The sequence below is a fragment of the Xiphias gladius genome, chromosome 2, assembly GCF_016859285.1.
Source record: "Xiphias gladius isolate SHS-SW01 ecotype Sanya breed wild chromosome 2, ASM1685928v1, whole genome shotgun sequence".
In the NCBI taxonomy this organism is placed as follows: Eukaryota; Metazoa; Chordata; class Actinopteri; order Istiophoriformes; family Xiphiidae; genus Xiphias; species Xiphias gladius.
The window spans coordinates 10,251,203-10,277,211 of NC_053401.1; the positions used below are offsets into that span (position 1 = coordinate 10,251,203).

General features: G+C 39.4%; 1 protein-coding gene across 9 annotated transcripts in view; it reads left to right on the forward strand.

Moving 5' to 3' along the window:
- Positions 1-26,009, forward strand: part of LOC120800517 (ELKS/Rab6-interacting/CAST family member 1-like) — a 123,335-nt gene that overhangs the window by 40,779 nt on the left and 56,547 nt on the right. For 6 of the 9 annotated variants that reach the window (XM_040146679.1, XM_040146729.1, XM_040146713.1 and 3 more), the window contains 6 exons: positions 882-1,022; positions 3,174-3,314; positions 5,648-5,841; positions 11,606-11,617; positions 20,489-20,624; positions 23,100-23,231. In XM_040146679.1, the coding sequence (XP_040002613.1) occupies positions 882-1,022; positions 3,174-3,314; positions 5,648-5,841; positions 11,606-11,617; positions 20,489-20,624; positions 23,100-23,231 (756 nt within the window). The remainder of the gene's footprint in view (positions 1-881; positions 1,023-3,173; positions 3,315-5,647; positions 5,842-11,605; positions 11,618-20,488; positions 20,625-23,099; positions 23,232-26,009) is intronic. The other 3 variants (XR_005708993.1, XM_040146721.1, XM_040146738.1) reach the window with 1 other exon arrangement.

Below are 26,009 nucleotides of genomic sequence, written 5' to 3' on the forward strand. Positions count from 1 at the left end.
GTTAACTTTGAGTGTTTTTGTCCTGTGTAATGCTTAAATTTTATGCATAACATCCTGTTTGTGTTTCATGCTACTTAAAGTTTATTGTTTTATTTTATGTTTTGTCATTGCATACAGTATAAATAACTTACTCCATTGAATATTTGTGTTCTTTAAAATATTAATATTAAGATTTTGCGAGTATGTTTTTTATATTGTTTCATGACAGAAAAAATGAGACCAGATCAGAATTTGTTTGACATTAATCAAGTACACGTTATACTGTAGGTCACACACTAGCCACTAACACTAACCTTAACATCACATCTACATGTCCAACTCAAATTCTTACTTAAACCTTAAAATCTAATTAAATGTCCTCACTTTCCAAAAATGTCCGCAAAACTCAAATCCATCCATCACAAAAACAGAAGTACAAGAACACACACAGAACAGCCAGTATACACTCTTTGGGGCTTTTTTGTTCTGCTTTTGTGTGTGTGAACTTTTGTACTTTTTCTCGAACTGGCCTCTGTGTTGTTCTATAGCTGGAGAGCGTCTATAGTGTTTTAGTGGTTGCTAGTTTTATATCATGTGCCAGAATGTATTACGTGTCTAAAATCACAGTTGGCTGTTAGATCCTGTCAAAGCTGCCATGTACATAAAGTTTAATGCGACCGTTATTGGTATAGAAACTTGATATTGAGTGACCGTGAATAACTGTTGAAGTGCATGAGGTGATTTTATTCTCTGCGTGCCTCTCTTTTTCCATCACTTATTCTACCTTGCCTACTATTTTCTCCTCTCCTCTTCTTTTCTTCTTTTGATTCTTTCTCTTTATGTCCTTTTAACTTCCATCATTCCTTCATCCTCTCCTCCCTCTCATCCTCCTCTCTCTTTAGGAGCGAATCATTGAGCGCTTGAAGGAGCAGCGAGAGAGGGAGGAGAGAGAAAAGGGAGAGGAGATGGAGTCCAGCAAGAAGGAGCTGAAGGAGCTGAGGGAGAAAGTTTCCCAGCTGCAGGCTGACCTGGCTGACCGTGAGGTAGAAGGCATACACACTTCCATATCTATGCTATAAGTCAGAAAAACACACTCTCTCCCCTCTCCCTCTCTGTGTCCCTGTCAAGGTAACGTGATTGATCTATCACTGTAGAACAGACCTCAAATCCTCCCAAAGTCCTCGCTCTGAAGGGCTGGAACGATAAAACACTCACATTTCCTAGACAACAATATGCAAAACTCACAACCAATGGAAACAGTGATGGGAGCTGAATTCTTCCTGCTTTGACCCTTGTGATTCATGCAAAGCAGCACAGCAGAGGCAGAGACGGAGAGACAGAGAATGACAAAGCATTTTCAGACGCTGCCGTCTCTTTATTCACAGTGCAGTGGTTAGACAGCAAAGTAGGGAAGTTACTGACAATAGCTACAACAATCAGTGACATCCAAACAGAAGTTTAACTAAGCAATCAGCCTGTAAGCCAGTATCTTATTTTTGTCCAGTAATTATTGCTACGTTTAACATTATCTTTATATTTAATTAGGTCGTATGCTTCAGATCTGCATTGGATCAAATTGGTTCAAATTCACATTTTACGTTTTTCAGTGTCAAGTGGTACAAAAAATTGCATGCACACACACGAGTGAACATATCAAAATACACCTGCAAAGACGCAATAGATACAAACAAGTTTCATGGGATACACACAAACATACACACACATGCTTAAGGACATATGGCATTTTTTGTTATGAGAAGACTTAAAAGAATATTTTGACATTTTGGAAAATAAATTAAGCTTATTCATCTTCTTGCTGAGAATTAGATGAGAAGATCAATAGTGTCTGTCGCGAACTATGAAGCTAAAGCCAGGAGGCCGTCCCCATAGAACCACAAATGGATGTTTTACATTTTGATTGTGTATGTTTTAAACAGACGAGACACACAACATGCTAATTAGTGAGCTTTAGAAGTGCTGGGAGGTGGATTGTTTACTTTTGGACAGAGCCAGGTTAGCTGTTTCACCCTGTTTTCAGTCTTTATGCTAAGCTAAGCTAACCACCTGCTGTAGCTTTATCTTTGGTGTATAGACATGACACTGGTATCAATCTTCTCTTCTACCTCTCGGCAAAAGAGCAAATAGCTGAGTTTCCCCCCAAAAAAGTGATGCTGTTCCTTCAAAATGGGATTTACATCCTAAAATTAAATGCACACGTTGTACTAGTGAAAAGTCCTTTTGGCCTTTTCTGTTTGCTCAGCTAATTTTTGTGAGTCTTGGGTCATAAAACCTGTTATACTCCTATTATATAATTTCAAAAATACATGGGAAAACTTAGGGAGAAACAAGCATTCCTCTCCACAGATGTGGGGTTTGTCTGACAACAGGAATATATATGCCTACCTAAATATAATCAGAGTAAGCAGCAAGATTTCTCTGACCAAAGCCCAGTCAAACATGATGATCCGTAGTCTCGAGTTGGTATTGTCAGTCAAGGGTAAAATTACACGTCTGAGTGTCTGTCCTTCTGGTCCCGCTGGTTTCTGTTTCACTGCCCCTACCAAAAGAGGAAAAGACCAGAAAAGAAAGGGAGTGAGAGACTTCACGGATGGAGGGATTGAGCTGGAAGAGTAAGAAAAGAGACAGGTCATGGGAAAAAGTTTTGAAGAACAAGGGCCAGAGTCAGTATCCTAACGTTTAGGGAGCCCTTAAATGATAATGCCAGTTTATTAAAACTTGGATTTTGTTCTTGTAATATTAACCATAATTCTGAGATTCCTGAGATCTAGGAATTCGGTAACATTTCGAAAACAAAAGCCCCAACTGGACAAGAAACATAAGTTGGCCAAGCTTATTTGGATGAGAAAGAGAACGGTAAAGCTGTAACCCAAACTGTTGTTGTAAACAACATTGCAGTTAACAGGCTAACCTTTGACCTGGCTTATTTGATATAGTTGTGCTCATACACAATTTTACTGTACAATGGGGGATTACTCCAAACATTTCACATGATTTAGCTTTTGGTCTTATCTCATAATAAAGCAGTTTAGAGTAATTACTTTGGTAAATGCAATGCTATCCATTAATCGGGGTTAGTGACAACACTGTTGCAACCCCCAGTGTTAAGTAGTAAAAAGTTGTGGTGTTCATTTCCTTCATTAGCACTCTCCGATATACTTTCTTTTCTCCTCCAGACATCGGTGTTGGATCTTAAGGAGAAGGCTTCCTCTCTGGCTTCCTCGACTCTTAAGAAGGACAACAGGCTGAAGAGTCTGGAGATCAGCCTGGAGCAGAAGAGAGAGGAGTGTGTCAAACTGGAGAACCAGCTTAAGAAGGTTATCTGAAAAGGCCATAAATTAAGTGAAATAATGAATTATTCATGAAATTATGAAAGCATAAAAATGAGATGCTTTCAGAGAGGGAACTAGAGATCTTTTAGCACTTGTCATAGGCAACATTAGGACCAAAATAAGTTGACTAGAAAGTCACCAACTAATTTGTTATTTTTTCTTTTGCTTAATGATGGCCATGATGGGCCGACAAGATTCAAATTTACATTACCCACTATATGAATCTCAGCGATGAAGAAAGCACTGTACTTACAGTACTTTCTGTACAGGCCCTTCCTTGTTTTTCCTAAACTGTTTTCCAAGAGAGCACTGGCTGTGCGTGCGTGTTTGCTTGCGTGTGTGCGTGCGTGTGTTTGTGTGTGTGTCTGTGTGTGTTTTCATATCACATATTCTCTCCCACACAGCAGCCCATAAAATGGTGTGTGTGTGACGGCATGCTGACAGCCTTACAGTCATTTCCACAGAGTGGAGAAGACAGCACCACCACCACACCCTGAATGTGTATGTGGGTCTGTGTATGAGGGTCTGTGTGCGTGTACATGTGTCTGTGTCTGTGCACGTGTGCATGTGTCTGTGCACGTGTATGTGTCTGTGCACGTGTACGTGTGTGTACATGTGTGTGCGTGCGTGCGTGCGTGTACGTGTGTGTCTGTGTGTGTCTGTGTGCGTCTAAGTATGTGACGGAGAGAGAGAGCAATTGGGAAAGAGTGAGAATGTGTACGAAGGTGTCAGTGAATCTCTGGTGTTTTTCTAATTTTATTTGAATTTATTTCTTAGTCTCTTTATGTTACCATGGATGGAAAAAAGACCGAAAACTTGTGTCTGTGTGTGCAAATTGATTGACATTCTGCATGTGACACTGTGTGTGATGTTTCTTTTTTCCTTTCTTATTTGTCTTTCTCTCCCTCGCTCTTCTCCTCCACCCAGATCTTCTTATAATATTGTCAGACACCCAAACATTTCCTCTCCACATAAAGACCTGTAAAAACTGTTGTGCACTTCCAAAACTAATAGGGTTTATGTATTGAAGAACCAAGGCGTGTGCACACACACACAAAGTCAATCTTTCCCAAGAGCAACATTTGCTTCTGGGAAATACACACAGCTGTTCTAACCTCTAAGCTGGTTATAACTTTTCTTTTTCTCATTTTCGGCATCTTCTGCATAGCTGAGGACAGCAGCAGAAAGAAAGAAGCCATTGCAACTCAGTTTGCCTTCCCTTTTTCTTTACTCACCTTTTCATGCTCATGATAATCTTAACATAAATCAGCATAATGTGGGTTTGCACGTTGTGTGTGTGTTAGTGGAAACCGACCCAAACCATCAGTTAGCCGAACGAATATGCTTAGACTTAGTAATAACAAAGTGTATTTTCACTGAATAACTCACACACATTTATAACATAACACGTTTGTCCAGTACTCTGATTTTCGACTAGATACCTTCAAAACTAACGTTATTCCCATCAGCCTCAGCTGTACTTTGTGGTTAGTGCTACTTACCAAATGTTAGCATGAACACAACACAGTAAAATAAGATGGTGAACATCACAAAAATGACCTGCTAACCGTGCTAGCTTCATTACCTGCTAGCATGTTAACATTGTTATTTTGAGCATGTTAGCATGTTGATTAGCTTTCAGCTCAGAGCTCCATTGTAAGCACAGCCTCAGAGCGACTAGCGTGGCTGTAGACTCTTCGTCTGGTTTACTAGTTTTTATTGAAAAATATGCCCATCAGTGTGTTTTGTTAGGAGCAGATCAGTTCAAACTGATTTTCACCATCGCTTTATGCCTTCACCTTTTCTGAATTAAAAATTCTAATGCGTTAATACATGCAATTTTAAACAGAAAAAGGAGTCCTAAATGTAATATGTCCATAATCCATTAAAATCCTGCATGTTTCATAAGTACTCTTTGCTTGTATTAGCCAGGCTTGGTATTGCTCCCCTAAATTACTTTTGTTTTTTATCACAACTGATGGGGCCACATTATGTTAAAGCGTCTCTATTTCAAATATGGGACACAATCTACCTGAGCTGCTGAATGCAATATCGCTAAAATAAAGGTTTGGTATGTAAAAGTATAAAAATCTTGTGTCTGGTCCCTAAAAGACTGGTCTGTGAATATAATTTTACTAACCAAAGACCTATTATAGACCAATTATACTCTTAAGCCGCCTGGAAAAAGCAAGTGTCACGTTCATCAAATCCGTCCACTATGTCCTCAACACACATGTTGTTATTGGCACATCCTTTTTAGTGTGAACTTTTTGAAAGCTATCGCTTGGTTTATTTTCAATAATTAATTTCTGTTCCAGGCTCAGAGTGCAGCGGCAGAGTCCCAGGCTACCACTGAACTCTCCGAACGCATCTCCTGCCTGGAGCAGGAAGTGACCCAGCACAAAGACGATGCTGGGAAGGCCCAGTCTGAGGTGGAACGACTGCTGGAGATCCTGAGGGAGATGGAGAATGAAAAGAACGACAAGGAGAAAAAGATCCACGAACTGGAGAGGTGAGAGGGGAGGATGAATTGATAAAGAGGGATGGAGAATTAGAAGAGAAGAATTCTTAAAAACTGGACTTCTACAAAGTTCCTGCATCTCTGAACTTCCTCTAGTAACCTAAGTCATTAGAAAACAACCAAGTCTGTCTTTACTTGTTAAAATGATCACTTAATGTTAGAATAGGCTCCACTTTGCCATTTTCCATTCAGTTTCAGGTAACATACTGTTGGAGTCTATGGTAAGCTTCCCTAAAGTACTAATCCTTTAGTTTTCCCTTTTTCTCATCCTTCCTCTCCCTTCTTTCTTCCCCCTTTCTCCTTTAATTTCTTCTTTATTTCTTCTTTCATTACTCATCTCTTCTTATTTTGTCATTTTACCTTATTCACGTGTGTATGCATGAATTTGTATACATTCATGTGATTCTGCATATGTGTGAGTGGGGTTACGTACGTGTGTGTGTGTGTGTGTGTGTGTGTGTGTGTGTGTGTGTGTGTGTGTGTGTGTGTGTGTGTGTGTGCGCGTGCGCGTGTGCGTGCGTGTGTGCGCGCGCGTGCCCATCACACCCCAGAAATCCTTCTGCTTCTCATCTGCGGCGTTCTCAGCAGTCGCGAAAACAGGCCCCTCCCCCTGCTGCGTCTCAGCAGCCAATGGGGGGGCTGGTGTGGGACTACCTGGGCACGTGAGTGGCTCGCGGCCCTGTCAGTCAATTCGACTGATGCACGACAAAACTCACCTTGCTTGTCAGAGAACGGGATATGAGAGCACTATGATAGCAACCACTCCCATGTGGAAATTTTGAAATGAAAAACTTGAAAAATAATTGCTTCAAAAGTCAGTTGTGGTGGGCAGTTTTATACAAAGTACCACAAGTATCAACCACCGCAGGACCACAGGCTGTGATCTTAGACGTAATGCATGTAGAAAATCCATAAATGTTGATTGATCAGAGGCATTTGACGCGTAAAGTCACATTCATAAGATGGTTTTACCTACGTTATACAGTAATTCATCATAAGTTAGATCTTTGGCATAATAATCAGTGAGCACTACATTTTCTTACAAGGATGCTATTAAAGTATTATTGTCTAAAATACAAAATCCTTTAGAGCTGAAACGAGTTGTCGTGTCAGCTAGTGACAATAGTTGAAACAATTGATGAATCATTTTAGTCTTTTTTTCTTGCAAAAATGCAAAAGACCTACTGCTTTCAGCCATTCAAATGTGAGAATTTTATTCTTTTTTTTGTCATGTATGATATTAAACCAAATATCTTTGAACTTTGGAGTGTCGATTGGATAAAAGAAGCAATTTGACGTCACCTTGGGCTCTGTGAAATTAAAAATGGAAATTTTTGACTATTTTCTGAATTTAATAGATAAAACGATTAACCTGTTAAATGAGAAAATAATCCGCAGACTAATAGATAATCAAAATTATTTTTAGTTACTACCTAAAATCCTTTCTTTCACATGGAGTATCGCATTAAAAGAAAGTAAAAGGACAAATAAATCTGACTTGTCAATAGATTTCTACTTTTTGCCAGCCTTTTCCACATGGGACACAGCTGAATATGTTTACTAATAATCACCATCAAAGAGTTGCAGCACTGGATCAGTATTCACTAAGCCTCTATGATGGCTTATTTGGACAGTTCGCAAATTAGAAAAAAAAATTTCCCCAAAAGTTCAGTAAATCGGCACTAGTTGTACTCTTACACATCTGTGCCATCAGCAGAAGTTTTTTTCAAGCCAAACTGACAAGCCAAACTGCTCCCAAAAGTGTGTAAAATGAGGGCACAGTTTGGCACTAGAGACTTTGCTCTGCAGCCTCAAACTCTTTGAGCCTCTGTTCCTTTCAATGATGCAACTCTTTCATTTAGTGGCTCTGTTTTCACGCTTCACTTGTGTTTTACTTTCAGCTGAGGATGCTTGACTTGCAGAGTTTAACACACTTTTTTCTTTCATTAGGGGTCTGGACAGTTCACTAAGTTTTGTTTTTTTTTCATTTCTTTTATAATAATAGGAATGAAATGTTTGTTTCTAACTACTTTTCTACCTGTCGGTGAAATTTAGGTTCACTCTGTCTTTTTCTCCTTATGTCTGCCAAAGTACACTGTATCTACCTCATTGGCTAGTCTTAATCTGTCTATACTTTCTGTTTGTAATTGATTATCTGTCTGCCTGCATGCCTGCCTGCCTCTGTGTTAACCTGTCTCCCTGAATATCTGTTTCATTCTTTCTGTCTGGTTTTTAGCCTTTGTGTCCATCTATAAGTGTCTCTGTATGAAGAGGACTACAAAAATGGGAGCCTTTAAGAGATAAAGTCACTCCCTTAACAAAAACTACTTCTTAAGTAGGGTGAGAGGTCTTTATCTCATGGCCAAGAGTCAAATAGTATCATTAAAAAACAATTTGAAGTGTACAAAGAGGTTGAATTGGGTTGTGTTTTAGTGTAGTGGTGAGAGTAAATTTGTCCTAGAGAGTTAGATGGGTTGGAGCTTTCTGTGGTTCTGAAAACTGTTCCGTCTCTGTCTGTTTGCACCTCAACGCCGTATCATATGCTGTCTGACTGTGCCATCTCTCTTTCCGTCTTTTTCATCTTTTCCTTCATTTTCTTCCTTGGACATGATCTCTATCCACTCCCACTCTAAACTCTCCCCCCTCTTTCTCCGCTTCTCTCTCTGTCTGTCTGTCTGTCTGTCTGTCTGTCTGTGTGTTTAGCAGTTTGACTGCCACACTAATGGCTGTTGATGATTTTAGGGAGATTCAGTATTTCCTCACTGTGTCTTGGTCTGGCCAGAAGAAATAGTAGACTATTAATAATTCAGCACCTGCTGACTTAAACTGGTGCCTTTTAACTGTATATGTGTGTGTTATTTAATCTGCAAGTAGCCAAAGATGCAGATTTAAGGCAGTGCTAAGTTTGCAGATAACATGGTAATGTAACTTTATAACCAGTAAAAAAAAGTGCACATGGGTGTAGATGTGGGATTTCTTATATCATATATATTTGTGTGATGTTTCCTTCTCTCAGTAGATTACAATAAAATAAAGGCTTCTCAGCAAATGATATTTAATATCTGAACTTTGCAGGCTGCTGTTAGGAAACTGGGAAGCTATTAAATTTAGAGTTAGTACGGTATGTTGGAGAACTGTATTCTGTAATAGTAAAATTAAAATTAAGTAGATTTTTATGAGGAAATTTAACTTTCCTTTTACTTTGTGGTTTGTAGTGGTTGCATTAAAGGGTGCAAAGATATGGAATGCTTTATACATCTTCACATTTAGGGGTTTCATTTAGCAGTTAGATGCATCATGAGGGAAACTATATCCCTGGTTATCTTAAGGCTGTGGTATCAAGTCAAGCCATTAACATTGTAAAACAGTCATGAAAGGGCAGAATTGACTGTTTGCTCCACCCCAGCCCCTGTATTTAATATCGCTATGCCTGTCAAGCTTCCTGTTCTCAAATGGAATATGTACAAAAACAAATGCGGCAGGTTTACTTCTAGAAATTCATAGTAAGTTTATCGAAATCACACAGAAGTAGACCGCTGAAATGACAAGTGTTGCTGGCAGGTTTTATCAGCTGTAACTAGCTAATTAAGATGGTGTAACTCCATAAGTTGCTGGAAAACACTGTCTCCGGCAAACTTTTTTACATTGCCATCCGATTCATTTTACAAGAAGAATCAGAGCACCTGACAGAAGAAAAACATAAGATCAGACTCTTATTTCAATTTAATGAATGTTTGGCTGGTTTTTCCTCACATACTTGTTAATATTTTCAAACCATATATTTTCACATTGAACAAAATAAGAACTTTAGTTAGTTAATAATGTGCTTCTTAGCATTCAATGTAACACTTGGTTACTAGCGTAGGTAGTAAGCAAGTTAGCCAGACATGCTTAAGCTTTCAGCTTACATGAGAGCAGATAAACACACTGATTTATACATTCCTTAAACTAACGTATGTTTTTTGTTTTAAAAAGCTAAAAAATAAATAAATACATAAACACTACCCTTCACACTCCTAAGCTTAGTATCTACAATCATATATCTTTACAAGCCTGCTGTGCCTAGATAGGTTGCTAAGGAATGATTGGACAATCAATTGGTATAATCTTTATTTTTCTTCTCTTCTTGTTCTTACAACATAGTGCCTCAAAAAATACTGTCAAGGTACCACTGAGACATTTGAACTCAACTGCTGTGTTACTGATTGTCCACAGATGTCAGTATTTGTAACTATAAACATGTTATGCATGTTGGTTAGGAAACCCTTTAACAGGCGTTCTGTGTTCAAGATTGTAATAATATATTCAGTAACTAGGATTTATTTCTAACCCGCAAGCACTGACCCTGTGATATTAGGTGTACTAATACAGACTTTATCCCAAGGCTAGCTAAACCTGCTGTAAATTATAAGACCTCAAGCTAGCAGGTACGCCAGAGGAGGATACATTCGCCTTTGGCCAACTCTTAGCCCACCATCAAGGCTAACCCTGGGCTACAATTGAGCAGCAGGAACATTGCAAATGAAAAGAGCAGATGTGGGTTAAACAAGGGTAAGAATCAAACCTCTGTCTTTCCCCAATAGTGTAAGTCCAGCTGTAATGGTACCAGGTTATTTATTTCAGTAACTAGGATGGTAATTGGACCAGACTGAGTGACTTCACACTGAGGGGAAATGGAGCTTAAAATCTGCCCTGATGGCCAAAATAAAGGATTTGGACAGAAGAGTGGAAAACAGAAAGAGGGAAAGAAAGAGAAAAAGGGAAAGGAAGGTGGTAGTGGAGGGAGAAAAACTGAAATAACGGGTGGAGACATAAGGAGAGAAAGAAAAGAACAGGCAACATGGTGGGGATAGGGAAACAGAAAACGAACCTGACAGAAAAGACTTGAGAGGGAAAAAAATTGTGAGAAAATGAGAGAAAAAGGAAAGAGGTTTGGAGATATGTAGAATATAAACCTAAGTAATGAGAAATTAGAGAAGTTTATTGCGTGTTATATTGTTCTGTAATGGACAATTTGTCTCTGGCACACTGTCATTAGTGAGCATTCCCAGGCATAAGCTCACCCTGTAGTTTGGGCTTTGCCAGTTTGATGAAAAACATGGTGTGGTTGTGTGGAATACTTGCGGGGTCAACCACATTAGGAGGTAAATTTTCCTCAAATTTCATATCTTAATGTTTGCAAGCCATATGCCTTTTGGTGGAGTCTTTTCCACAATTCCACGAGCTGCATACTGTTCAAGTGGCCCCAGCGGGAAGCGAAAGAAGTCGTCTGCAATATCCAAACCACTGAAGAAGAAATAATTCATAGTGAGCACTCTCAGCTTATGCTTTGACTGGCTAATTGCTCACTTTCTATGGTTTGTGATTGCACTTTCGTCTGTGTGCCCTTAAATGCTTAAAGAGGTTATGCTTGTAGAGGTCATGTTAGGTGATCAGGCCCCTCATAACCACGATTACTGTACTGAAAAGAAGAAATACCTGCATTTGACCTATCCGTCTGTCTATGTGACTGTCTGCCTGCCTGCTCAGCTTTTTGCTTGGTCATGCCTGTCTTCCTGTCTGCCTGCAGTTTCTCTATGTTCTTCTCTCTCTGTCACTTCCTTTGTCTCTCATCTTTTTCCTCTTTGAAGAGTGATCAAGCTGGCTAGCCTAATGCCCAACTCCTGTCTCCCCTCTCACCTTCCCTTCTCCTTCTCTGTTTCTCTCTCCTTTTCTTTTATCTTTACAATGCAACACTGTCTCCTGCTCTACCCAGTCTTGCCTCAAGGTTAGTACTGCATGCCTATTTTTCTTCTTCCATCACTGTCTCTCTCATCTCTGTCCTTCATTGTCATACTTCTTGTCCTTGTATCAAGACACTCTCTCATCTCCTTCACTCTGTCATAAACTCTGTTTTTAATCATTCTGATCATGTCTGTCTGTCTTTGAAGGAGACACCTTGACTTTCACTCTGCTCTCTTTCTCTGTCACATTCCTGCCTCTGTGAAGAGGAAACATTACTGTCTATTTCTTTCACTCTCCATTATAATACTCTGCTAGTCTCATCACGACACCAACATTTGAATTTTATTGCTAGCACTAAGTATAATAACTTCAAATATGAGGCTACCACAGCAAACAAGCTAAAATGTCGCAGCAGTCTATCGCCATTATTAACTTCGACAGCTGTGAACTTTTGCTCGGCAGTCTTCTCACTTCTGTCGGGTTTCTGTCTTTGTGGCTCTTCTAGAGAAATCACTCGAGGTTTTGTTCCTGTCACTACTTTTGTTAAGCAATGAGGATGGCCTGGGATTCAGCTCAAGCTGTGGTGAACTGTGGTGAAGTCGTGGTGAACTGTCCAACTTGGATTTCACAATCTTTTCTGGTCTGAGACCCTGTGTTTAGCCCTCAAAACTGTCATGATCTCAGCAATTAGACCATTAACTTTTTTGTGTAGGAGTTTAAAGGAATAGTTTGAGAGCGTATTCGCATCACCATGAGATTGCCAGTCTTTCAGCGAAGACTCCAGGAAGTCAATGCTTCCGGCCAAGAAACTGACCGGCCGGGCTAGCTGTTTCCCCCCATTTTCCAATCTTTATGCTAAGCTAAGCTAACTGTCTCCTGGCTGTAGCGTTATATTTGATGAACATATATCAGAAAAGTGTCAAAAGGTGATTTAAAGTCATTTAACTATGGCATAATATAGCATTTTCCACATGCCAAGTTTGAAATTCCCCCGTCTTTTTCATCTTTTTTGACTTACATATCTGTTATCTTTGTTCAGAAAGTGACCCTGTAATGAGATTTCAGCATGCAAAACCCAAAGTCTGAATTTGGTCTTTACTAACAGACATATCAAAGTCATACTGAAATTTCTCTGACCTTCACGTTGTGATCGACCACATAATAACGACTTCTTCCTTCTGTGTCCTGCATAAATCAGGTGGTCTGAGTGTTTTGTGCTCTCTGCTCTGCTGTAAAGGTCTCCCCAGTGCCAGCTCTTTCTTTGCTCGTTCTTTCTTTTTTAACTTCTCGAGCCACTGTTCCTCCTGTCATCTTGTCAGCTTTTTCTTCGCTGTTGTTCTGGTGTTTTGTGATTCAACTCTAGAGGGGGAAAGAAACAAAAGAAAAAGTTAGCATTGCCTTGCTGTCTGGTAGACGACAGAAAACTTCTTTTTCTTCTTCTGTCCTTTTTTGTGTTTTTTTTTTTTCTCATCGTGTCTTTTTTCTTTTCTGGTTGTTTTGATCTTGAGCTAAGGAACTCCTCATCCATCGCCAAGTGTCAGACATCAAGGGTACTGTAGCTTAAAAAGGAATTGCATTGTTTCTTTTGTGCGTGCATTTATATGTGCATGTGTGTGATCCCTTTGAGGTCCTGTATGACTCTGAGCATTGAGGTTGTGCATGGATATGTCAGCTAATGGGTGACAACAAGCAGACACACACAAGCGCTATCACAGACCATGCACATTGTTTTTTTCTGTCTTCCACACACAAACGCACATGCAAGGAGGAGATTGCAAGCTACTAGGTGACAACAGTACAGCACAGATGACTACTGAGAGTTATCTAATTAAAATACCTACATACACACATACAAGAGCTGAGGGAAAATGAAAAACATACTTTTTGATAATAATCTTATTCTGCTCTGTAGTTTTATTATGTTAACCTTTGTGTTCTGTTGCTTTATTTCCTCATTGTTTGGGATCTCACAGAATGCAAAATAAACCATTTTCCTCATTACTTTTTTTTCTTTTCCTCTGACAGTATTAAAACACAATATGTAGACAAGTATTGAATTGGTAACTCTTTGGTTTGCCACAAACTGAGCTTTCTGAACAGTTGATGAAGCTGATAAGATGCATAAATGACTATAAGACATTGTTATTATACCAAAAAAGAAATTATTTTGTGCTTCACATTTTAAATGGGCTATGTATTAACAAATATATATATTCCTATTTGGTTACCAAAAAGTAATTTACAGACAAAGAAATGTACAATTTGTTATCCTACATTGTGACATGGGGTCAGTTAGTTAGACCTCTTATGACCAAACTGTTTTAAAACTCCAAAAATCAGAAATTCATATTGACATATCTGGGATTTGTGAGGTATAGTGCTTCATAAAAAGTACTGTCAACACGAGAGCTGCAATGATTAGTCAATTAATCAAATGACAGAAAATTAATCAGCGGCCATTTTGATAATTGATTAATTCATCATTTTTCAAGAAAAACTGACAAACAAGTTCCCTGGGTGCAGCTTTTATTTGTCATATATGATAGTAAACTGAATATATTTGGGTTGTGGACATTAGGTAGAATAAAACAACCTAAATGAATATATCTCCTCAGGCTGTGGGAAATGATAACGAGCAATTTTCCCTTGACATTTTATAGATCCAGCGATTACTCAGAAAATAATCCAGAGATTAATCAGTAATGAAAATAATCATTAGACGCAGCCCCAGTTAACAGATCAGATATAGAGCCTTCGAAAGTCTAATTTTTAACCTTGTTTTACAGCTGGGGAAACCAAACAGAATGTGTCATTCTGTAGCAGATCTCTGAAACATATTATCAGATCAAAATTATGTTTATAAGATTTTCTTATAAAATTAGGAAAAGTCACAAAGTTCAAGGTGATAAAAAATGTTTTGAGTTTGTTTTTGAGTTGTTAAAAATCCCAGGGTCTCCAGTTCTCCAAAAACAACAATAAGGTAATAGGATTGCTACTGTAATTTACTGCATGCATGTGTTTCTTGCATATAATGGACATATTTAGACATATTGATAGTCTTCCTGTACTATTGACTCGTCTACATTATAATCTAGAATTCAGATCATAAGATGAATATGAGGCTTAAGAACAGAGTGTCAGTGTTTAACTCAGGGACATCGTTGTTCTCCATGTTAAACAAAGACACGGCCAACATCAACTCCAGCTCTCTGTCACATGCTTACACTATTACTGTTATCTAAACACTTTCAGTTTAGCGTATGGTTAGTTCTGAAGCGTGGATATATGCCTAAATATGATTTATTTTCATAAGTACAGATGCAATTGAAAAATACATTTCATTCTGTCTGCAGTTGTATCACAGTATTTTTACAGCTAGTTTCAAGAAAGCCACACTGTGGCAGTTTGTACACATACACGTAGGCCTCAGATGCCTTACCTCCTTATTTACCCAAAAAATTTACTGGTCTGCCTGAGGGATTTCCTACAGTCATTCCGCAAATCATAAATTAGGCATTTCTTTCTTTATTTCTAAAAAATGTCCTCCTTTTACTGTAAGTTTTTCTTCCGCATTAGCAGTAGGCAAGACTAAACTATTATGTTTTTGATAATTTTTTCTTTTTTAAGTTTTATAGTTTTTGTGGGTTCAGTAAACCAAACCAATATTTCCTGTATTTTCAAAGGAAATCCTGAATTCCGAATAGTTAAAAGGAAATCCTTGATGTTAATGTTGGATGAACTATGTGCAGTAAACATACATGAGGCCCCCGAGCATTTCTGATCAAATATTTATACAGGTCTCCAAATGTAATATTAATATTACCTTAATGTGGGTCCCTGAATATCAGCAGCATGCTAATGAGGGAGGTTAGAAAGTTTTTTTTTTTTTTTTTCTTGAGAGTTGGATGTTTACTGAAGTTTATGGGATTGTGTGTGTATGTGTGTGGGTTTTCATTTTTACTGGTAGTTTGCATGCATATTCACCATTTTTTTTTTATTTTTTTACTTTAAGTTTTAATGAAGGCTATTCTATGTTTGTACATTTGTTTATATTTGTCTGTGTGTAGAATATATAAGTTTGTGTGTGTGTGTGTGTGTGTGTGTATGCTCAGTACGTGAGGATATTTTTGTGGTTTTGCAAAATTTAGGAAGTTCACAGTTCTGTCAACAAATATGTAGTGTTTTTACACTAGCACATAATATATGTTTACAGTATGTGCCACCATGTTTACATGTGTGTATTTCTGTGTAAATGGTGGAAAATGGGCGCATATTGTTATGTTATGTTCAGTTGCATGCACAAATTTCTGTGTGGTCCAAACCACAGATTTGATCTAATACAAAGCAGGTTGTGTTTGGAATGGTTCACAGCACCGTCTGTGTGTGTGTGTGTGTGTGTGTGTGTGTGTGTGTGTGTGTGTGTGTGTGTGTGTGTGTGTGTGTGTGTGTGTGTTTTTGTGTGTTTTTGTGTGTGTTTTTGCGTGCGTGCGTGCGTGTGCGTGCGTGCGTCCTATCAGCACAGTTTCGGTAAATTTGTGCCTTCATGTACATTTATGCTGTGTGTCAAGACTGCATACTTGTGTATGTGGGCACTTTGTGTGCGCGTGTGCAGACGTGGTTTAGTATGCCGTGTTTACAGCGTTGTGGGTAAAGTGAACTCTCTTGTGATTACGCCTCCTCCAGCAGTGTGCAGCAGTTGTTGAAAGTGATTTCAGAGGGAGAGTGAAGGAAGTATTTTACATATTAAAACAACTTCAAATGGCGCTGAGCCTCCACTGAGCAGAGCCATCGAGTTCAACAAGCAACTTGTGCACCTAGAGGCAACGAGTGCAATCAAGGTCTTTCAGTGTTTAATAAAAAGTGTAAAATCAAAGAAAGAAAGGATTGGGCTGACATATGATGAATGCCTTACAGTAGAATCTGAACTCATATCACAGTATCACAGTTACATCATAATATAGAAATAATATTAATCTGATACTTTATGAAACCCTGTAGGGAAACTCTTCTGTCTCCTGCCTTTTCCACAGGGAGGCCAGAGGTCAGGACGAGATAGAGAAGAATTAGATTCTGTAACTGCCTCATAATGAAGTAACTTATGTAAATGGGCTCGGAAGATGATAAGATCTATTTATTTATGGTAATGATGCATTTAATGTCATAGAGTCCTAGTCACAGATATGTTGTATGTACAGGTTCTTGCAAGTCATCATTACAAAGCCACAGCCTTTGCATAAAAGCCAACATCCCAATGTTTTTAAAAGGCAAAAAAAGTCACCTGTGATCTGGGGTTTATTTTTTTAGAGAGGAGAAGAGGAGTCTGAGGGAATGTAAAGCACAGGAGATGGAGAGGAGAGGTGGGAATCGAGGAGAGGAAAGGAGGAAATGGTCCATGGTCTGATGAAAATATTTTATCTGAAGGAAAGGGTAGTGTTGCATATAGAAAGGATATGGGGTCGTCACACATTGGCTTGTTGCAAATAAATGATTGCTTTCATGCAAATAATTACAATGCAGCATTCAAAAAAAAAAAAGGCAAATAAGTCAAGGGAAAGAGCAGAGTTGGTCTGGGTGACTAAGAAAATTCCAATAAGCAAAGAGAGGATGAACAGGAATTTGCTGTGGTCTGATGCAAATGTGTGATAGTTACCCATGCAAAGATCTACGTGCTGGAAAGTGATACAGGCAAACAAGTGAGGTTTGAGCAAAACAAGTGTTAAGCATTAGCAAAAGGAAAGGCGAAAGAGAGAGAGTGTAAGGGGGAACTGAGAGTTGAGTCAATAGGAAACAGTGCAAACTAAAAGTCTATTCCACATGCACATACACAGAATAAATGTAGCATGAAACGGGAAACCTCAGAGAGCTAACCAGATGGTTGGAGCTTCCTGGAAATCCTCCAATAGGAACATTCCTGCCTGTTTATGACCTGTTACACACTCACACAGGGCGTATAGCACAAAATTGATCCCAAATATTCAAATAACTTTATCCCACAGTCAGGGTCCAAACTGAAATCAGGACCCAACGGAGGAAACAAAAAACCACCATAATGCATCTGACTTCATGCTTACTTCATTTGCTTTCCTGTTTAACATTTAAACCCAATTTGGATGTAATAGTGATGCAATATGCTACACATGTAGGCATTTAAGGTGCACACAAGAACAATACAAGTAAAACGCACACACACACATGCAGCTTAACACACTAATTATTATTTTGTGAGCTTTGAATGGCCAGGTGATGCAGAGCAGCTTTGGCCCCGCTGCAGAATTTCATTTTTTCCTCCAGCTTCCCAAATTTCCCTGGAAGGTTTGCAATTGGGCCCCCTGGACCTTTTAGCAAACACATAAAGGATTTTATGTTACCATCCTCTGCCAATATAATTTCTCAACTTTTCTGGCAGTGATACTGATGTAAAGGCCATTTGATAGATTACTCCCATTATTTTAGGTTAGTTTAGCAGGTCGTTTATGGCTGAGAAAGACAGGAGAGATGAAAAAAAGACACTCTTGAAAATGTATATCACTGTAGGTGTAAACAAACTTTATACTCTTATGAATTCAAACAGATGATTCCACTCAAAGGAGTAAAGCAGTGAAAATAAAATTTTCATTAGTCAAACAGCACACTGTGAGATTGTAGGATTGTAAATGCGTTGGGTTAAGCTCAGAGCACTGTGGAGAACAGACAAAGGTCAAACGTCATGTGATGATTAGAACCTGTTTACACCTTTGGAAACAAAATATGCAGTGTGTGGCTCGTAAAAATGAATTCCCATGAGTGCACATGCTTTGCTGCTGGTGTGAGACGGAGCTTGCTGTGGATTCCCATCACTGGAGGTTTTTTACTGGCAGCTGCAGCAATGGAAGTGGAGAAAATAGATTTATCTACGAGCCTGTAAAAAGTAATGTCAACAGGAACACACACACACGTAAACATTTGCACAGTGCAGGCAGACGTACTCTGCACAGATTTAAAAAATGCAAACATGCAAAAGACTCAAGGACATATGCAAAGAGCAAAAAGACTTTTGAGTTTTATCAATTTCTAAGGTCTTAGTCAGCAATTTAGTTTTGTCTTACAAATGTCTTTGTTGGATAAGTGCCGGTGTATGCACATGTGGGTGTGTATGCTTGCACATTCATCTTTTGTGTTTGACTTACCTTTAATTTGTGTCATATTTCTGTAGACTTTGTTAAACCTTACTGGCATTAGCTTATGTTACTGTGCGTGTGTGTGTGTGTGTGTGTGTGTGTGTGTGTGTGTGTGTGTGTGTGTGTGTGTGTGTGTGTGTGTGTGTGTGTGTGTGTGTGTGTGTGTGTGTGTGTGTGCGTGCGTGCGTGCGTGCGTGCGTGCGTGCGTGCGTGTGTGTGTGTGTGTGCGTGTATGAAAGGTATGAAAGATCCTGATCAAGTCAAGCTGGTGTGATAGCTGATAGGTCTGTGACAGAGCCACAATGGCTTCCAGACAGCTTAAACAGGGATTAAACCCTTTCTCCATCCCCCAACCCTGCTGCTCCCATGAGAAATCTTCTCTCTCTCTCTCTCTTTTTCTAATTCTTTTATTCTTGCTCTCTTTTTCCTTCATTCCCCAGACGATGATTTAGACTCTGCTTCCCAACACCCAGTAATCCTTCTGTGAAAAGGTCCTCATACTTCCCACTGTGGAGAAATCTCAAATGTCATCTCGTCATTGATTCATAGCTTTTCATTGAATACAGTCACTGATCTTTACATTATGTTGGCCCCAAGGGATTTTATTTCTGCACTGTATTGGGTAGAATAGTTAATCGCGGTGTCTTGTAGCATCATCTTAAAGGCACAAACAGGCACTGTGTCCTGAATATGTTTTGACGGTTTGACTCGATATATTAAATGTCAGCTGCATCTTACAAGCTGCCAGCATTGTAAATATCGGTGTGTTCAGTTCAGTTGTTACTGCTCTGTTTTTTTGTGTGCATTTATTAGGGGTTGCTGTGGCAGATTTTTGTAGTCAGAGATATGGTGTCCAAATGCTGTGAAAGGATAAAACGTACTTTTCACAGCTTTGCAAACTTTTTTTAAAAAAGAAAATAGCAGTATTCTGAAATGCTCCTCAGTGTAATGTCGTTTCTGGAGAAAATACAGTTTCTAGGTTTTCTTGGGGTTTGAGGATTGTGTTGGATCTGGTCTTTATATATTGTATGTAAGGGAGGGGTGCTCTTTAAGTTGGGTTATGCAGACATATTTTTAAGGATTTCTGCAGCATTTTTGCCTTTTTCCTAATAATGCTGAATTAACGGGAATTTATGAAAAGAGTAGGGTAGAGTAGGGGTGATTTGCAACAAACGTCCCTGGCTGGACTTCAATCAGGGACATTGGGCTAACATGGTCAGAATCTTAGACATCTAGCCCACCAGGACTCGCTTTGTTATTGAGATGTTTGTGTGTTTTTTGGACATACTTTTATTTACTAAATGAATACATGTCCATTTGTCCATTTTTGTGAAGCCCTTTCTTTTAGATTGATTCTTTGAGTTGAGTTATTTAGACATTTGATCTTTTTTAGGCACATAAATGCACTTGAAGATGTCTAGGTTTCTTTTTATGTGTCTTGTTATCAAAATGTATATCATTATAATCTTGTAGTGTATTTTTTAATATACTTTCTAAAATTAAATGTTTATTTATGATGAACTCAAATGTATTTTTTTAACTTCATGATCCAAGATTCCCACCAGTTGATGTTTGTATACCAGAAACTGCTCCTCACACTTGCGGCTTAGTGCACAGTCATCCTCTGTCTTCCTTTGACATTTGTATACAGTAAATGTTATCCTTATTTGGTGATGCTTTGACTTTGACTATGGATTTTGTTTTGTTATGTGTGTCTGTGTGTGTGTGCGTGTGTGTGTGTGTGTGTGTGTGTGCAGGCAGATGAAGGACCAGTCAAAGAAGGTGGCCAACCTGAAACACAAGGAGCAGCTGGAGAAAAGCAGGAACGCCCAGCTGATGGAGGAGGCCAAGAAGAGAGAGGACAACCTAAACGAAAGCTCCCAGCAGATTAAGGTACAGGAGGGAAGAGGCTATAGGAGGGTGGAGGGGTGGAATGAGAGGGTGATCAAAGTGTGACAGAAAAAGTTTCTCTCCTCCTTCTCTATGTCCGTTAACATTGTCTGCTATCACAACAATGCTTCATTGTACCATCACAATTATGACAGGTAGCAGCCTGAGGCAATGTCAAACACATTCACTCTCTCACACACACACACACACACACACACACACACACACAACAGAGGGGGTAGCTGAAGAGGATGACTGACAAGGACAGCAGATAGAAGATGAAAAGGGGACAAAAAATGGTGGGAGAGGTGAAGGGGAGAAAAGGTTGATAAAATTAGAGGAGAGGTGATTATAACAAAAAATGGACCCACACACACAACTATGAAGTGAATGCTGTGGGTTTTAAATGCTTCCTGTGGTGTTAGAGCATCTCCTAATTTTCTGCTAGGGTGTCAAGTGACCACAAGATAAACAGTCATGTGTGGTGTGGTGATTGTGACTGTGGTTTTCTTCATATTTCCTCAGATTGCAGGTCCGCTTTCACCTCTCCATCTCTACCTTTAATTTCACCTTTTTCACCCTGAATTTCCCTCAAACTTTCCCTGACTTCCTCTTTTCTTTTTTTCCCTCGTCCATCCTCCTCTTCCCCCCTCCCTCTCCTTTTCCAGTAATCGTTAATCTCAGTGGCCTCTCTGATTAGAGGCAGATGAAAACGCTTTTTCTTTGTTTGTGTGTGTGTGTGTGTGTGTGTGTGTGTGTGTGTGTGTGTGTGTGTGTGTGTGTGTGTGTGTGTGTGTGTGTGTGTGTGTGTGTGTGTGTGTGTGTGTGTGTGTGTGTTTATGCGCATGTATAAGCATATGCTCCCTCTAGCTGTAATTGATTATTGGTTTAAGGAGTTTAGAAGTTGTCATTTGTGCATATGTGTGTGGTTAGGAGATGAGCTGATAGCTATGAATCACCCAAACTTATGAGACCGCAGTGGTTACAACCATAACTAGTGTGTGTGTGTGTGTGTGTGTGTGTGTGTGTGTGTGTGTGTGTGTGTGTGTGTGTGTGTGTGTGTGTGTGTGTGTGTGTGTGTGTGTCTGTGTGTGTGTCAATTGTAGGCTGTTCTGCACAGTTTAACCAGCACTGGAGACTATAAATTGAATGTGAGTAATTCAGACCGTAAATTTGATTCAATACAATAAGATTTAGTTCAATTAAATTCCATCCCAATGGACATAGTTAGACACCAAGTAAGGTTGGATCTGGATCAGGATACAGATTCACAGCACATGTGCTGGAGATGTTCTGAAGGTTTTACCATGGCCACTGTGATGTCTCATTCTTTTGTCCTACCTTGTCTCCATCAGCTATTCACTCAATTCTAATGTAACCAGGAAAGTAAATCAATTGCCTGGCAGGACAAAAAATAACTTTTTTCATGGGGAATTGGTGGGAAGTTCATGTAGTCATTTTACATGTGTTGGGAATTCCCGAGTCCTCTGGGGCGGATGGAGATCAGATTGTCTAATTTGTGAGTCTTTTTGCAGCTTATTCCAGTTGTAGAGCGCAGTAAACTGGAATGACGTGTGTCCATGGTTTTCAGTCTGGGGACATATAAAGCAAGATGTGACAGGGAAAGCTGCTGTTACGGGAAACTTAGAACAAAGCCTGTCAGATACGTTGGATGTCAGATCAAGGAAGGTTTTTGTACTGCATATGAGTAAGCCAAAGGCTTGTCTGGCTAATCTACAATTGAATTAAAAGCCTACCTACAGTAATATCTTTTGGACCTAATGATCTAAAAACCTTTTGATGACCCAGGAGAGAAAACTCAAACACAAATTAGAAACATTGTATATTACAAGTGTCTAAGGCTCCAATTAATGATTATCACTGGTCTATGAAATGTCTGAAAATAGTGCCATCACAATTTACCAGATTTTGTTTTATCTAACCAACAGCCCGAAAATAATCAATTTGCAATGATTTAAAAACACACAAATACTGACATTTGAGAGGTTGGAACTGATTGATGTTTGGCATTTTAAGCCATGCTTGTAAGTGTAAGGATGGATGGATCACTTTGGTCCAGACTGAAATATCTCAACAACTATTGGATGGATTGCTATAAACGTTTGTACAGACATTCATGGTCTGGAGAGGATGAAACTCACTGACTTTAGTGAACCTCTGCCTTTTCTTCCAGCACCACTGTGAGGGTTCATATTTGTGGTTTTGAGTGAAATGTCTCCATAATGTTTGGATGGATTTGCACAGAATGTGGTTCAGACATTTATGTTCCCTTCAGCATGAATTGTCATAATTTTTCTAATACTTGACCAAATACCTGCAAATGCAATTCCCATAAGCCTCAGCTATACTTTGTGTTTCTGTAGACTTGTTCCTTAATTAATGCTGCATTAATCGACTCATTGTCTCAACACTACATCTATCCATGCTGTCTTAACATTGAACGCTTTCTCTCTGTAGGACTCCCTCCGTCAGAAAGATGAGCGGATCGAAGAGCTGGAGGAGGCACTGAGGGAAAGCGTTCAGATCACAGCAGAGAGGGAGGTGGTGCTCGCCCAGGAGGAGCAAGCACGCACACACGCAGAGAAACAGGTGCTCTCTCCCGCAGTAGCTAATAGAAACACTTTCTGTGTTTATTACAAAGTGTGTTTATTAGTTACTGCATGTCTAAGATGTCGATGATTCCCTTCCCCCCACCAATAAATTCATTAGCCAAACCTTTCCTTAAACTCAACCCCTATCCTTTATCTATTTGTTCATATAGACACAAATGTCCTCACTTCTAAGGAATTCGTTCATTTTCTGTCTTTGTGGGACATTTGGACAGACATACAAGGAAACACACAGATAAACATCTTTATGGCAACATAAAAACTCTTTCTGACATAGTTAAACATTGCCATGCCAAAAGTGGCTAATGCAACGGCAACACACATGCCCCGTGCCAGCTGAGCTCATTCAGGTGGGGCTCTGTATGTATGTTTGCCCAGTCACTCTTCATTTGGAGGTGCGGTAAATACAACCCTATTTAAAGAACAGCTTGTATTTTGTCTCTCTTGGCCGGCAGTACACAAACAACTTTTCCTTAAACTGAGCGCGATCCGACCACTCCAATTTGTAATCTCTTTTATCTATATTGAGACCGTAGGAAAGCTCATAACGGCATTAAGGGAGGCTCAGAAGGGAAGGGCTTAGTGGATTCAACCTCAGACCAATGGGAGTGTGTCTGTGTCATTCCCCTGGGTGCCAGTGACTTAACGAAGCCATAGAGATGGGAAATGTTCCTAAGAGCCTGGATGGGTTTTGACAAGAGGGAAAAAACAGCGTGGGCTGTAAGGATGAAAACTGCCCTGAGAAAACATGGCCCGCTGTAGCTGTTGGCACAACGGCTGGACTCCATTGTTATTACTGCCTCTAAATGTTGGCCGTCCTCTCTGGCCTCTTACTTACCAGTCTACTTCTGGACAGACACATAAAGACAGGCATGCTAACAGATGTTTTACTTTGAGGTATTTTGCTGACACCCTCATCCTTGGTGAATGTTAATGAGACACCACAGCAGAATAGGTTTCAGATAGACAGATACAGTGGAGGAAAGATAGAACCTGAGCAAAGACAAGCAGATGGATGTATGAAAAAGACATGATGGACAGACGGAGGCAGACACGCAGTGCATGCACTCTACGTAAAAGTGAAACAAGGCTTACAAGACAAATTTAGTTTCTTCAACTCCATGTGCAAACAAGCACTTCTTTTTCTAGTCAAGATTCTGAGGTTTTCAAAGAGGCTCAGTACTACACGAAAACATGATTAAAATGATGCACATGACAGGTTGGGTTTTCCCTTTGATACAATGATGCAAGTAAAAAGAAATAGTACTTTGGATTTGGATATCTGACTCTCAGAATTTTATGCAGCTTTAATGAAGGGTTGGAGCAATCAGGAAAAAATGTGTGTATGTGGTATTTTTAAGTACATAAAAACCCTTTCATTTTATTTTTCATTTAAGTGTAAATTTAAGAGGAATAGTGGGAACACCAGTGGAGATGCCTTGGCGAGCACTTTAACATCCACAATCACATGCCTTTTTGTAAACATGCATAGCCAGTTTCCACCATAGAAACTTTTCTAGGGGCCCAGGGAACCTTTTCAGGAACTTACCCTCATTTTTTAAGCAGGGTCTGAATTTAGTCCCTTGGCACTAGTGCTCTGTGGCCTAAGAACTATTGGAGCCGAGTTTTCATTTGCAATGTTGAACCTTGCTGACTGGTAAAACACAAACCTCCTGACTGCTAACAACTTGTCTACAGCTTGTTTAGCATGCACTGGTTGCCACGACTATCAATATAAGGATGGTGGATGGACATGTCTTGTCATGTGTATTGACACTTAAAACAAAATTATATTTTTCTGGTTTCCAACTAGTCCAAAAACAGCTATATATAGAGAAGGAGCGTATGTAAGAATGAGCTGAGAGTGTAAGCAATTGAGAGATAATTGTAGTGGCAATTGAGAAAACAAAGTTGCAGAATGGGGAAAAAAAACTTTGAATTTGCTACCTGTTTTATCACAGTTACACAGCAGAAATAAATAACAATAAAACACTGAGCAGATCGTCACTATTTTGTAAATAGGGGCCCTGGAGTTTTCATATTCCTTTTCTACCTCTGTATGTCTATTTGGCATTTAATGCAATTTATGTATTCAAACATCAGGGTCACGCTAGGAGTAAACAAAGAAACACACAATTGCTCTGTGTTGTAGTTTCCTTCTATGGGACATTTGCGTTTTAATGGCTGCTTTATGTTGTGTTGTCAGACTAATCTGCCTAATCCTCGCAGCTCTTCTAATGCAAACAAAGATGTGCAAAGGGAACTTTAAACTTACGGTTTAGTTCCTGTGTCTCCATACTGACAATTTGGTCAAAAGGGTTCATACTATAGTAACCTATGGTTTAACTACAATTTCCCAAAACAAAGACACGGTTGCAGAGAATGCTTGGGGCCTTTTTCCAAGCAAACAGGCCTAAAGCTTTGAGTGTTCACAACAGTGAAGATTGAAACAAGTGAAGGAGAGTTGGAAAAGTCAGGTCCAACATGTTCATACTCCTGAAGTTGACTGTGTTTTAATTTGTTTAGAGTAATTTGTGCCAAGCTATCTCATTTAATTTGGCAGCGATATATTGAAATACTTCAAAATGCTTGAAGTGGCAGCTTTAATTAGACAAAATAGAAGCCATGTAGTCCAGGGCAGGGTGCTGGAGAGCGTCCTCTTGTTCAGATGCTTCAGTGAAGAAGGAAGGAGCAGAAATGTCAGCATACGTTGAACGAGTGGAGATGGCAGCCAAACACTCAATGCAGTCCTCTCCCA